At 37.4% G+C, this 13,932-nt stretch overlaps 1 protein-coding gene across 2 annotated transcripts in view; it reads right to left on the bottom strand.

The window, feature by feature from the left end:
- Nucleotides 1–13,932, bottom strand: part of Arap2 (ArfGAP with RhoGAP domain, ankyrin repeat and PH domain 2) — a 170,969-nt gene that overhangs the window by 115,726 nt on the left and 41,311 nt on the right. For both annotated transcript variants that reach the window (XM_087909032.1, XM_087909033.1), the window contains exon 7: nt 3,696–3,765. In XM_087909032.1, the coding sequence (XP_087765158.1) occupies nt 3,696–3,765 (70 nt within the window). The remainder of the gene's footprint in view (nt 1–3,695; nt 3,766–13,932) is intronic.

The raw sequence follows: 13,932 nt of genomic DNA, 5'->3' as shown, positions 1-13,932 counted from the left end.
AAGCATGCCACCAAATGTCAATAGAGGTCTTTACAAAGAAATACATAATTTGATTGGTTTACCAAAAGAAACTCTAGAAATGAATGTAAGAAATGAAATATGAGGTTAAATCATGAACATTAAATGCTTTAGAGACTGTGAAGAGAGAGGGAAACTTCCCACTGCCAGGAAACCGATAGAGGTGGAAGGAGCAGGCATCTTTATGGACCGCCGATGAATGTACTTGTTATACTGATGCCACGGCTGATGCTGGACAGTGGGGATTTTTAAATATATAAAATCATTTACACATTGTTATCTAGGTGACCTTTTCCAAACTTTAGTTTACTAAGAATTATAATAGCTTAGAAAAGCTTCCTAATAAGATAATTAACAATTTGTTCTGAGCTACCTTTAACCCATTTGTCATTGAAGAAAATCCAAACACTGCTAGAGTCAGAAAAAAAGGAAAGAAAAAAAACTATATACCTATAAAAAACAATGATCTGTTTAACAAGTAATGGTTTCTGGAAGAGAAATGTAGAAGGCAAAGAAGTGACCAAAATATACTTTGCAAACTAAATACTGTGTTGCTGCAACCTCAGGAAGCCAGAGGTTATCTAATGATTCATTTATGATCTATTATAGGATCTCAAGGTAAAACTTGTGTGTTTTTTTCAACACTGTAGGGTTGATTTTATATTTTTCTTGTAACAACAATATAAAGACAATACAAAGTAAAAATGGGGGACAAAAAGAAAAGAAAAAAAAATCCTCAATGGATAGCAGGCTCAAAATGCCTGTTTTCCGAATTGTGAAATGTTACTTAAAGAAACTTTAAAGCATCCCTGGAGGTTGTCCTCACAGATATCTAGGTCAAATCTGTCATTTATCTGCCACTTTCAGATGATGAAACAACCACAGAGCAATTCTTCCCACAGACGAGTGGGAACAGGGGTGAGATAGATGTCCTAGCAGGGAAGCAGATATCAAGGCTGTGTGGATGACATTGTTTCTGTAATAAAATGGAGACATCCTCACGGAGGTATTATTGGAAGACACTGAGGAACATGGAAGAAAACTAGAAAATTGGAACCTCCGCACACCACCTCCTGATGTCCTGATGTGGTTACATACAATGACTCCGATGTGCTATCCACACAACTGCTAAACTGCACAGGCAGCCATAGTACTAGCTGTGACCCCTAAGTACATGTCTTTTCAGAGGGGCTGCAGCAAAACTGCCTCCTTTTAAGAAACAACTCTCAAATGGTAGAAGGTCTTGGCAAGATGTTTCAGTCATCTGGATGAAAGTACATGAAATGGTTGCAAAGGAATTTAACAGGGATATTTTTAAAGAGTAATTCTTGGATAAATTAGTTCTAGGAAATCACATGACTGTAAACTTTTAGTAACAAACTCTGTGACATGAATATCTGAAATAACAATAGGCTCACTCCACTTCAAGTGTGAGTGATAATATAGAGAAAACCAATTCAGTCGGAAGCAAAGAATTTCTTCTTAAATGAGAATAGAGAAAATCCGCCAACAAAGAAACCTGGCAAGGAAATCTTCCTTGTTCCAAAACACACTTCTTCAGCAGTACAATAATACCAAAGAGAAGACTCAGATGTTGAAGAGACCTGGCACTTAGCTTCTCTGATTTCATTTTGGTTATGACTCAAGTCTTTAACAGCTAAACTATTTTCTTTGTGCGTTTTTTGTTTTATTTTGGCATTTTTTCTTACTGTTTTTGTGTTGCTCATTTTAACTTATTTTCAAAGGAGAGGGGATGAACACAAAGTTGGGAATGGAGGGAGGTGTGAAGGATCTGTGAGGAGTTTGAAAACCAGCAAATAAACATGACTCGTGTACTGTATGAAAAAAATAATAAAAGGGAAAAAAGACAACAACAACAACAAAAAAGATGTCTTCGGGTCTAGCGATGCCGAATTCACTGTGTACATCATGGACACATGTGAAACATCAAGATGGTCAACTACACACATAACAAACTATAAATAGCTGATGTAGAAATAATGATGAAAAACATCTGTGCCACCACTTTGCAAACTATGTGGATCTTTAAACCAACGTGTTACTCGATCAAGGTTAAAAATGAAACCAAACAACATGAAGACTTCCACTATTCTCAACATGGGTGCAAGTGTTTTTGCAGCCCAAGTTATTGTCTCTCTATTATTATGTTTACTTTCTGTCTTGCAGAGACACCTCTCTTCAAGCCATAAATATTTTACAAATATTATAAAGTATAAACTTCTAATGAGAAACAATGTGAAATTGGCATATAATAAATAAAATAAATAAAAGAATGTGGTTATATCTTTAAATTAAAACATTAAAGAGAAAATATAATTAGGAGGAAAGGGGTCTCATTTTAATAAGGTGAAACACGGTTCATTTTATCAGTTTTACCTTTTTAATGAGAAAATTATCAAACAAAAGTGAAAAGGGTGACACAGAGGTTACACATGTAACTTCTAAGTTCAACAGCTGAGCACATTGTCCCTCAGTTTCTGAGAGGAACTGATTCCAGAAACTCTCAGACACCAAGATGCACAAATGTGCAAATCCTTAACTAAAATTGCATCATGCCTGCATATATCCTGCACTCACCCACCTGCATTCCTAATCACCCCTGGTTATTTATAATTTCTTATATATGGAAATTCTTTGTAAACTACGTTTTATTTATTTATTTAGATCATGATAAGAAACGGGGATGAATTGTTCAGTACAGACAGGACTTTTTTACGTATTTCTGATGCACAGTTGGTTCAGCCCACACCCATGCACAAGCTAGGGCACAGAAGCCTGATCATGTACCATGTAACTGTATAAAATACAGAATTTGCTATGGTTAACTACACATGCATACAATCACATATACATATTGGCAAATACAAATATATACACAGGAAACTGTTTTATACTGTTCCGATATAACACATGCTCCCCACAAATATAAGAGCCTATATCTCATTAGAAGGCCATTCACAAAAGTTAGGAAGTCGTTCCTAGAACTCTGCTGTGCATTCAGACTCAATCACACAAGGAATATTCCTCTGCTACTTTCACCAACAGACAAAATTTTCAGTAGGCTCTAATTACACAAGCCTGTTAGCATCATCACCCACATCTCCCATTCATAAAACTCATTCATAAAATAACGAGAAATCACCACCTGCTTTGTGAGATAGCCAATGTTTTCTCATGTGAGCTTTTTACATATTCTTCCTGTACATAATTCTTATTCTCTACCATGTCTGCACATACAAACTTATTTTCTTCCAAACTCACAGCCAACAGAATTTCATCCAAATACTTCTCACTCTCAGAGAATGAGACAACCCCTCCCTGTTTCTCAAATTTCTGTTTGTAATGTGATTTCTTTACATCCCTTGATTTGTAGTGGATAGGGGCAATGTTGTATTCACCTTTACATCACAAAAACATCTCCTATGGTTTATAGAAGATGATAAATAAGAAGATAAATAATCATTAAAGGCATAAGCTAAAAATTGATTGCTCATGGCTATGAAAAGTTAAATTAAGAGTCATTTTTGTCATATTCTTGTTCTTTTCATGTTGATAATATATTTTCTATTCTTTAAAATGCTGAACTATTAACTAAAGTTTCCTAAAGTGCACTTAGTATGTGTAAAATAATCTTTGAAGACTGTAAATGTACTTACTCTTTCATTATTGTAGTAAGAAATGCTAAAGCCATCAAATTTCACCCATCTCTTCTGAAACATGCGTTTTCTGTAAAATAAATGAAAATGTTATTTTACATTCTATTAACGTTAATGTAGATTTTAAATGTATTTGTAATGTCATTATATTGAGTACATTCCATTGTTCTGTTAGGCAGTATAGGTAACAGGAGGCCATAAGAATGCTCAGGTCTAGCTTTATAGCCATGGTACACAGGGAAAATGTGAATAATGATACTTTCTAGTTACATAAAGTATGTACTTGAAAATAATGCCAACACTGCTATCACACACAACATTGCTGTCATAGCAGTGAGGGCCACTGCTGAACAAAATGTGAGTCCATGCACCATCACTGAACCCATCAAGAAGATAATCCTTCACTGAGCATACTACACAATGCTCTCATCCCTCATTAAGCTTATGTGCATGTCATGCTTTACTTTGATCTTTGGCAAATGAATATTATGTTGTTAAGCTAATATGGCTTTGGTAATTGCATTTATACATACAAATTATTGATTTAAAGTATGCATTGAAAAACTTCTTTTAAATTAGAGAGTCATTTACAATCTCTTTAAACAGAATACAGTTGAAAGAGGATCATATAAAAGGCAAATACAGTTTAAAACTCTGACATGAAAATCAAAGGTAAAATAAAATAATTACACTTTGGAATTTCGACTTTAAAGAAGACTCTTTCTGACTTTACAAGAGATAATTGAGGAGCCTCTGTGCACACTCTGTGGTTTTGTTTTGATTTGGTCCCCTCCCCCAACAAACCCACACACTCAAGTTCGTAGATTTTGAGTACCTTCTTTCTCCTCTATACACTTCTGGCCTGGACTGATGCCATCGAGATTCCCCGTGCTTTTAATAGATACCAAAACTAACCTCCTATTTCAGAAAGTGAAACAGGTCAGCATCAAACATCCCTCCCTCCCTTCTATTTTGCAGTATTTCAACACATTTAAGGAGTTGGTATCACTTCCTGTGGCTTTCAGAAGAGTTAAAGATAGAAAAAGAACTTTCTGGCCGTGGGAGAGTTTTTCTTCTTAGTGTTTCCCTGCCAAAGGTCTATTACTTGTGTAAAACATAGAAATATTCCCATATTAATCATTAACAAATGCATCGATTTGTTGACTCAACCAATCCTAATAACCAAACAGGAGAAAAATGAAGTTCACCAGTGTATACAACAATTTCACATGTAAATACTGAATTAATGATTAATAAGAACATGCAGGGACTTAACCTCATACAACCACACAGACTATCGGTAATCTTCCCCCTGATCCGCTCAGCTGTCAGCTCCTTCCTAATATCTCTTGGTATGTCCTATCTCTTCTCAAAGCAATGCCCTGCAGAGTTAGTCTTCTGACTTGTCACTTCCAACAATCCAAGGGTTCCCAGATTCCCAGCACTAACAGTTGGGAGGAAAGGCAGAAACCAATAAACACTCATTCCTTACTCCCTGAATAACCTAGCCTCTCTGCATCCACTGTTTTCTTCCAGTCTCCTATTCTTACAAGGCAAGTTTCTTCCATCACGGTCCCAACAGTCACTAGGGAACTTGAGAAGTCTGTGCGGGGCCCCACCCACTTTACATTGAAAGGGAATACAAGAGCTCAGCAGAACAGGAAATTTTCCATTTTAAAATGAATACAATCAATATCTATGAGGACAACAGTCCTTAAAGCCCTTCTGCATGCCCTCTTTCTTCTCTTAATAATATTAATAATTATTCCTAAAGCACCTCCACAAAAATTCCTTCCCTGATGAACTAGTACAAAGTCGGCCAGAGAGTTTTCCTGCAAAGTGACCTCTATTTTCCCTACAGCAGTTAACACAGTCCCTTTATACATTTGTTCACTTCCTGAACACCATCCTCCCAAACTCCACCTCTGCTTTACAGGGACAAAGTTCAAAAATGCCTCATTCTCTACTTATGACCAACTATGAACACTAAGACCCAAGTAAAACACACACACACACACACACACACACACACACACTCACACACTGGTTGAAAGAACTAGGAAGATGACTAAGCACAGTCCTTTTAAAACACAGCAGGAATACAGAAGAAGAAAACATCCACACCCCACTCATATACAATCATCTTCGTTTAAAACAAGAATTGCAGAAGGGTGGGTGAATTTCTGAAAACTCGGAATTCAATCACAGCCTGCAAGACCTGAATGTGGAAATGGCTCAGAAACTGTGTTAACACACCTTAACTCAGATCATTTAGTTGCAGCTATTTGGATGCATATGTTTTCACTCTGTTCTTATGTATGGAAATGTATAGAACGTTTGCTCATGTGTGCACATGTGTATGTATCCATGCCTATAAAACCCCGAAGTCACGTGTCTTCTATTACTCTTCACCTCTTTTTTTTTTTTTTCTTTGAGACAGGGTCACTGACTGAGCCATAATTTTACCATGTGTGTTAGACTGTGGGCTATGGAGCCCTTGGAATCTTCCCATTTCATCCCCAGATCTGGGCTAACAGATGGGAGTGACCATGTCCAACTTTTTACATGGGCGCTGATGAGTCTAAAGACAAGCCCTTCACAGGCTCGGCCACCTCCCCAGCCTGGATTCGCAAGCTCTCACGGAATTCTTTGAAAAGCCAGGAGCATGCAGCAATTTGCTTGACTATGCATGTTGTCCTCTATACAGTTCAAGCTGAAGCACAATGCTTCGAGGAAAGAACACATTACATTACATTAGTCATGTAACAGTCTTAATGTGAGAAAGAATTTCCCGGCAACTATAAAGCTCTCTCAACTACAGGTAGCTATTTCATGTGCTCATCAATTTTTAATCAAGTTTTCTTAAGATTGTTAAATCTCTAAGAATTTTACTATGGAGTCAAACTGAAGTCCTGGTCTGTGAAGAATAGAATGAGCATCGTGTCGTATGTAGTCAAAAGAACACCCTTCTAGAGGAGAAATGAGGCACTGTGCTATCTTATTGCAAAAATGTCACTTCTGTCATGTAGTAAGCCTTCGGGTACTTACTCTGTAGACAGATCCTTCTGAGTCACATTGCCTCTGTCTATCCCTAGAACATTCCTTGCCTCTTGGTCTTCCTGTAAAACATATGCAATACTTAGAAATTTCCACCTGGCTCTTCACATGGCTCATTCCTCTTGTCCTCAAGATCTTGGTTTAAAGGCCATTCTAACCAAATGTCAACCCGGCCCATGACAGGGTCCTCCTGCCTCCCCTTGTTCTCCTCTATAATTTACTAATATAACACTCAGCAAAAACTTTAATTACATGTTTGTTTGCATCATTCACTTTCCACATTATATTTGAGATCCTTAAATACAAAATCATTTGATTCTGTTTGTTCATGTAAATACAGTAAGTATGTACTGTACTGAAAAAGTACACTCAAATTTGCATGTTGTCAGCAGAAACTAGTAGAGAAACATAATTCCCTTTCATATTTTTGCTTTTTAATACTAAGGATCAGTTTGATTACATGAAAATAATTCATTATAAGACTACCCTGAATTAAGGGGAAAATACGAGTGCCTACAGAAAGCTCCAAAAGCTCATCATTAATTTGGAGTAACTAGAAGTACAGTTTACAAGTAAATATTTTCTTTAAGCAAAATCTCGCCACACCTCCGTCTGTCTTTAGTCCGTGATAACCACCACTGGGCTTTCTGCTTACATGGATTCACCTTTTTAGTTCCACACATGAATGGACAGCTTTGCAATTTTTAGAAGAGGTAATTCTTGGTACCTAACATACAGATTGATGATTATAATTAATGATAAATTTTTATACAAACTTGGATAAAAGAATAGCTTTTAAGTAGGCCAACACTGGATAAAAGAAAATCTCTGAACTGTGTGAGGTGACGCCATGTAAATAACGCTCATTGTGGTGACTGGTTCACAATGCGTACATGTACCAAATCTTCCCGTTATGGATACTATGTACCATGTTTATCAATTATAGTAATAAAAAGCTAGGGAAAAAATTAAATATGGCTTGTTATGTGATATATTTATTGATATTTTTTCATTTAAAATTAAAATAATCAATATAAGATACATTAAAAGGTGTATATTAAATTAACACTGCATAATCTATGTTGCTGATTAAATGTGTCAATATCCAATGAGCTATTTCCTGCATGTAAATGTCAATACTGAATTCTAATAATGATAGAGGAGAAGACAAAATAAAAGGTAATTACATCCCCTTTTGTAGTTTTATGCTACTTCATAGTAAATATAAAGTTGAATTTAATAACATAATCTTACAAACTCAAAATAATAAAAGGAAGATCTTGAGAAGTATTTGCTTCTAAATTCCAATGTAAACTTTTTACTTTTAAGTTTAAATTAATTTAATTTTGGCTGGGCATGACAATGCATGGTAAGTAAATACAATACTGAAGAGGCTATGGCAGGAAATTTATTAGTTGGAGGACAGTCTAGTAAGACACACCCCCTTCTGTATTTTTTATTATTATTTTAAGTACTTTAAGGTTTTCTGTGTGGTAACACGTATCTTTGAAACTTCACTTACTAGAGACTAGAGAGATGGTTCAAGGGATAAAGTATCTGCCATTCAAGAATGAATACTGGGGGTCAGGGTTATAGCACTCCCATAAATGGCATATTGGTGTGGAAGCTTGTCTGTATCCTGGTATTTGGGGAGTAGACACAGGAGGATAACCAGAGCAAGATGGATAGTAAGAATAGCTAAATCCCTGATCTCTAGGTTCACATGAGAAACCCTGCCTCAATATAAAATATAGAAGGAAGATCAAAATAGATTATCTGGCCTCCACACAAACTCTCACAGCATGCATGTGCACCACAAACACATGCAATATACACATGTATATCACAGACACACACAATCAGTTTAGTCTGCTTCATGAAATTCTAAAATCAATAAAAAGGAATTATGAAAGGCAATGCCATGTTAGCTCATGTTCCTGGTGTGATGCAATGCAAGTTAAATCGGACATAATAATGCATTACAGGGAAGAAATATTAAAGTTCCAGTCAGTAACACACATAATGCTTTGTTCCAGGAATTGTGCCAAACCACTTACAAACATTAACACATTTAATCCTCCAAACAACCAAAGGAGAAAAGTAATATTAGCCTTACCTTACAGATTCAGGCACAGAGCCACAGGTAAGTTATGCAATCCTTTTCCATCACGCTACCAATACAGACACTCTGTTCCTGAGCACTGCTTTCTTAACAGCTACCCACAAGTCTCCAGGACATCTAATGCTATATAGTCCAGCCATGCTGCTAGTTAGCCGGAAGTGATAGCGATTGGCCTCTGTATAGTTTATATGTTAGTTCAACTTTGGAAACTGTTCCACAATCCCTTCAGGAATAAACGTAACACAGACAGGAGGTTCGTTAGCCTGGGTTTTAGCTTCCTTTATTTTTAGCATTCTGAAAAGAAACATTTCTTTAAGAAGCCTTTTCAGAATAATTTATAAGGCTTGTGAAGTATCACCAGTTTTTATAAACTCTTCCCTTGAGCTCTGGTAGGGCAGGTGTTTTGAAGTTTCAATTGCTTTCATAAAAACAGCTTGCACTCCTGTTGTCGAGTTTTGTCTCAAAATGTGTATCTTAGAAAACTTTCTTTCAAAGCAGTGTAAATGCCTGAGATTAAATCTCTGTTTATGAAGGAGTCACACAGAGGTACTCTCCTTTAAACTCACTGTCAAGGGCAGTAGGGTTTGGGATTTTTGTTGTTTTTGTTGCTAATGGTGGCGGTGAGGTGGTGGTTTTCTTTTATTATGTTTTATTTTGAAGTTGATACATGGTCTCACCATGTGACTGTAGCTTGTCTGGAACTCACTATGTAGACCAGGCTGGCCTGGAACTCATGAAGTTCTGACTCCTAAGTGTGGGGACAAAGGACCTGAGTCACTACACATGTCTTTGTTTTATTCTTTTAAAGATTACATCTTTAACCTTAAATAAAAGGAGTTTTAATCTAATACGCACGTCAAGCAATAACATTAGCAAAGTGCGAGGTACTTTGTTGCTTTTAAGATCCACAACAGGAATGACCCTGAAGCCATCTTGTCAAATGTATGCCTGCTACGAGCCATGGTATTTACACTCAGAATATATGTCACATTTATTCTAAAGAGCATCAAAGGGAAACTCAGCATGATGTTGATGTCATCTACCTTCTTTGCATAATCCTAAAATAAATGCGGTCCTTTCTGAGCCACTGCTCTGTAACCATCCAGGTTGTCTGTCTACAACACTACTGTCTCGACATCTACATTTTTATTTACCTAATTATTCATCTTAGTTTGTTATTCATGTCTCTAATTCCTCTCTAAAGGGTGATGCTTTTAAAGGATTTGGTACAAAGAATAAAGTAATTTCAACAGAAGGAGATGAAAAATAATTCTCCAGTTTTTCTATAAAATGTCAACAGTTTTATGAAGTGCATTTCCTCACTTTTAAGCAAATCCAAGCATTAGTCTCTAAGAGTATCTCACCAGATGCTCTAAGCAACAAAATAAACACAGACTTTTCTTCAGACCCAACTTCCAGTTCTTACATTTAAATATTACCAGGGGCAAAAAAACAAAGTGTTTAGCAAAAAAAAAAAAAAATTCAAGATCACAAGAGTTTTAGAAGTAAAGGTGAAAGCCAATTGTTATTTTTTGGACTTTAGTTTTGCTAGTATAGTATTATTTGCCTATATTTATAAGGTAGAAGGTGAATGTGTCCATTTAGGCATATATTTTATTATGACTAACTCAAGGTGATTAATGTATCTACCATCTTAGACATGTATAATTTTATGGTAGTCCCTAAATAACTTCTCTTTGAACTACATCATTGTGCTGATTCAATTCACATTGCTAAGACATGAACACCAGAGTTTACTCCCATTCAAATATAACTCAGTACTGCTGGAGCAACCTTGACTGACTCTCTCCCACTGGTAACCACTATTCTACACTCAGCTTCTAGGAGACTGATTTTACATTTTCAAATCTAAGTAATGTTGGGCTATTTCACTACACACAGAACCATCCAGCTATATCCTCGTTGTCACAAATGTCATAATTCCATGTGAATCCTGAGCTGTATGTGTATGTACATGTGTGCATGTGTGTATATATATATATATATACATACATGCTCATGTGTGAATAATCTGTGAAGGAAGCAGAGTTGCCATATATTTCTGCCTGCATCTTTGCTTGTTTAGAAAACTTTCTGACTTAAAAATGTGCTTCCAGGAGCAGTCAAAGGGACTGGGCTCTCCAAGACCAAGGTGAACAGACGACTTCTTTACCTTATGTCTGCCAAGGTAAGAAAATGACGAGGACTCCCTGACAGTAACAAGGCCGAAGGTCATCGGCAATAAAAGTGAAGAGACAGAAGACTGAGGTTTGCTGAGCACCAATTAAGAGTCAACTCCAAGGATCCTCCTACAAAGCTGACCTTGGTCTTGACCTTATACTAGGATGAGGGAAATGCAGGTGCCAAGTTCTATGCAGGTTTGAGTGACATTTTGAAAGAACGGAGTCTCGGCAATTCTAATTTAGCCTGTCTGGCTCCCATGACCTTTTGCATTTTTCTTCAGTCAGAGTGAATTAGTCCGTTTACTTTAATGGAAACTAAAAGCAATATTTCCCCCTCGGACTGCAGATAAAGTGTTCTGTCTTCTTGTCGCAGCCTTTACAGGTAATAACTCATTTGCAAAATGCGCAGCTGTTTCACCAGTATAAAAAGACGATTATAATCAAGGATTTGGATTCAACTTTCAGTTCTACCAGGTAATTGCTACTTAACATTTCGGTCAGAAAAATAAACGTGCCAGATTCCCACAGTCACTTTCCACTCCCAGCCTTATATTTGGAAAGCATCACAGGGACATCTGAGATACCCACATTCCTGCATCAGAGTGGGCAACTGCCCTCCTCGCACAGCCCAGGTGACTGGACACTGGCTGTGACATCACTCCCAGACAAAGGCACAAACATCATGAATTCTAAATTCCCAAGCACGTCACAGGTTGGACTCACCTGGTCTGACCCAAGGCTTGTTTGATCTGACCTTCCCTTGGCATAGAACTGGAAGTCTAATTGCACTGACAGCTTTCCCCCCACCAGTCATAGAGCATTTTCTTCTTCCATTTGTGATAAAAAATGGTATCAACAATCACTTTGGTCTGACGGGTGCTCTGTCCCACTCTGCGGTATTTCCTCGCCGCACCTGCCTCCAAGCAATTTCCCTGGTGACAGCCTTAGAAGTGTTTCTTCTAAAATGCCACTACAAAGTATTATCCGTGTCCAACAACAAATGATGCTCCCTCCCTCTCAGACACCTTTGAAGGAGCATTACTCAAGGCCCTGCAACCTTACAGCTGTACCCTCTGCCCCTTTCTCTGCCGATGGTTTATCATTGGATATTTGTTTGCTGCCCTTAGTGGAGGCTACAGAAAGGCCAATGAGGCATCTTGATCCTGTACGTAGCCCTCCACTGATTCCTCAGCAATCATATTCACTAACTGCTTTCTGTGCTACCCTCATATGTTCAGTCTTCATATGTCATGGAATTCCAGTTGGTATGACCAGTGGGAATACCAGTTGACATTCCAGCACGGATGAGGGGAGTCTCAAAACACCACTCCCCATGGAGAAGAAGAGCTATATGAAATTAATGGCTGCTGAGAGAGGGAAAAATCAATTTAGTCTAATAATATCCATATGGTATTCATATGTCATGTCAGGCAGTCCCACGGTTTGAATTTTGACAACACAGTTATAGGAATTAAAAAAAAATAAAATTTTACAAGATTCTGTCAAATGAAATGTGAATTCCTTAATATATATCTTTGCTTTTCTAAATACGCTGAAACTGTTACTCTATACACACAAACACTTATAAAAGAGTGTATTTAAATATCAGAAAGAGTGTCTGTATTATGGATGGTCTTGAAGGTTTCAACATGCATCTCCTAGAAAATGTATAGCACAATCAGGCATGTTCTCTGTCTTTTATAATACCCTGCATTCCTCTTCCAAGTTAAAAATGGAGAAATGACAGGATAAAATAGATGCAGTTTTTCATGCCTGTTCCTATACAGATACGAAAAAACTGAGATTATTAATTATAAGTCAGGAATTGATTCTCACAATCTAATCAGATATTTTTAAAACCAAGTATCACCAAATATGTTTTATTCATGTTTTATCATACTCGAAACACTAGTAACAGCTCAGTATTTAAATAATTTTTGGAAAGATTAATATATAAGTTCTATATTTACATTATTTTGAACCCTTGTTCTCCCTCATTTCCTCCTCTCCCTCTTAAACTCATGATAGCTTCTTGAGTTATTATCGAATGAGCGTGTGTGTGTGTGTGTGTGTGTGTGTGTGTGTGTAGGGATGACCACCACTTAGGACTGGATAATCAGGAGATTTCCTCTAGACTAAATTGATTTTCCCTCTCTCAGCAGCCATTAATTTCATATAACTCTTCTTCTCCATGGGGAGTGGTGTTTTGAGACTCCCCTCATCTGTGCTGGAACGTCAGCTGGTATTCCCACTGTGCTACTCTGACTTAGCTAACCCCAGTTTTGAGATGTTGTGGATGCAGCTCACTTGTCATATATCGACCCTGCAACAGATATCCCGGTGTGCTGCTATTACACTCTTTCCCGCTCCTTTTGTCCCATGTTCTCTGAGCCTTACACACATGAGCTAGGCACCCTGTGATTTGCTGTCCGCATTTTAACCAGTAGTGGCTTTCTGTAATCGTCTCTTTCTACTTCAAAAAGTAGCTTCTTTGATTGTGTCGGAAAGCAGCATTTAGCTATGTATATACAGATAAGTATTCAGAACAGTTAGGAATTATGCTGGTTTAGGAATATGTAATAATAGGGTCTCCTTTAGGGTACATGGCCTCATAGCTGCAGGTAGCTGGCTGTGTACACAGACAAGCATGACTTGCCTTCTCTTAAACAGGTAGGCAGCTGTTGGCTACATGTGCCCTGTGCCTACCTCCAAAATATAAGTGGCATGATTGCACCGTTGGGGAAATCTTGCTATGCTAATCATTGTCATGGCTTACAGGCGTTATGGCTGGGTTGGACTACTGATTTTTCCTTCTTCCGTGGGAGCTTGCAAAGTACCTTCAGATACTATGAGAGCTAGTCCTCAGAAAGGAAAC

Source organism: Myodes glareolus, chromosome 8 (genome assembly GCF_982192425.1).
Source record: "Myodes glareolus chromosome 8, mMyoGla1.1, whole genome shotgun sequence".
In the NCBI taxonomy this organism is placed as follows: domain Eukaryota; kingdom Metazoa; phylum Chordata; class Mammalia; order Rodentia; family Cricetidae; genus Myodes; species Myodes glareolus.
This window is presented reverse-complemented; position numbering and strand designations above follow the sequence as displayed.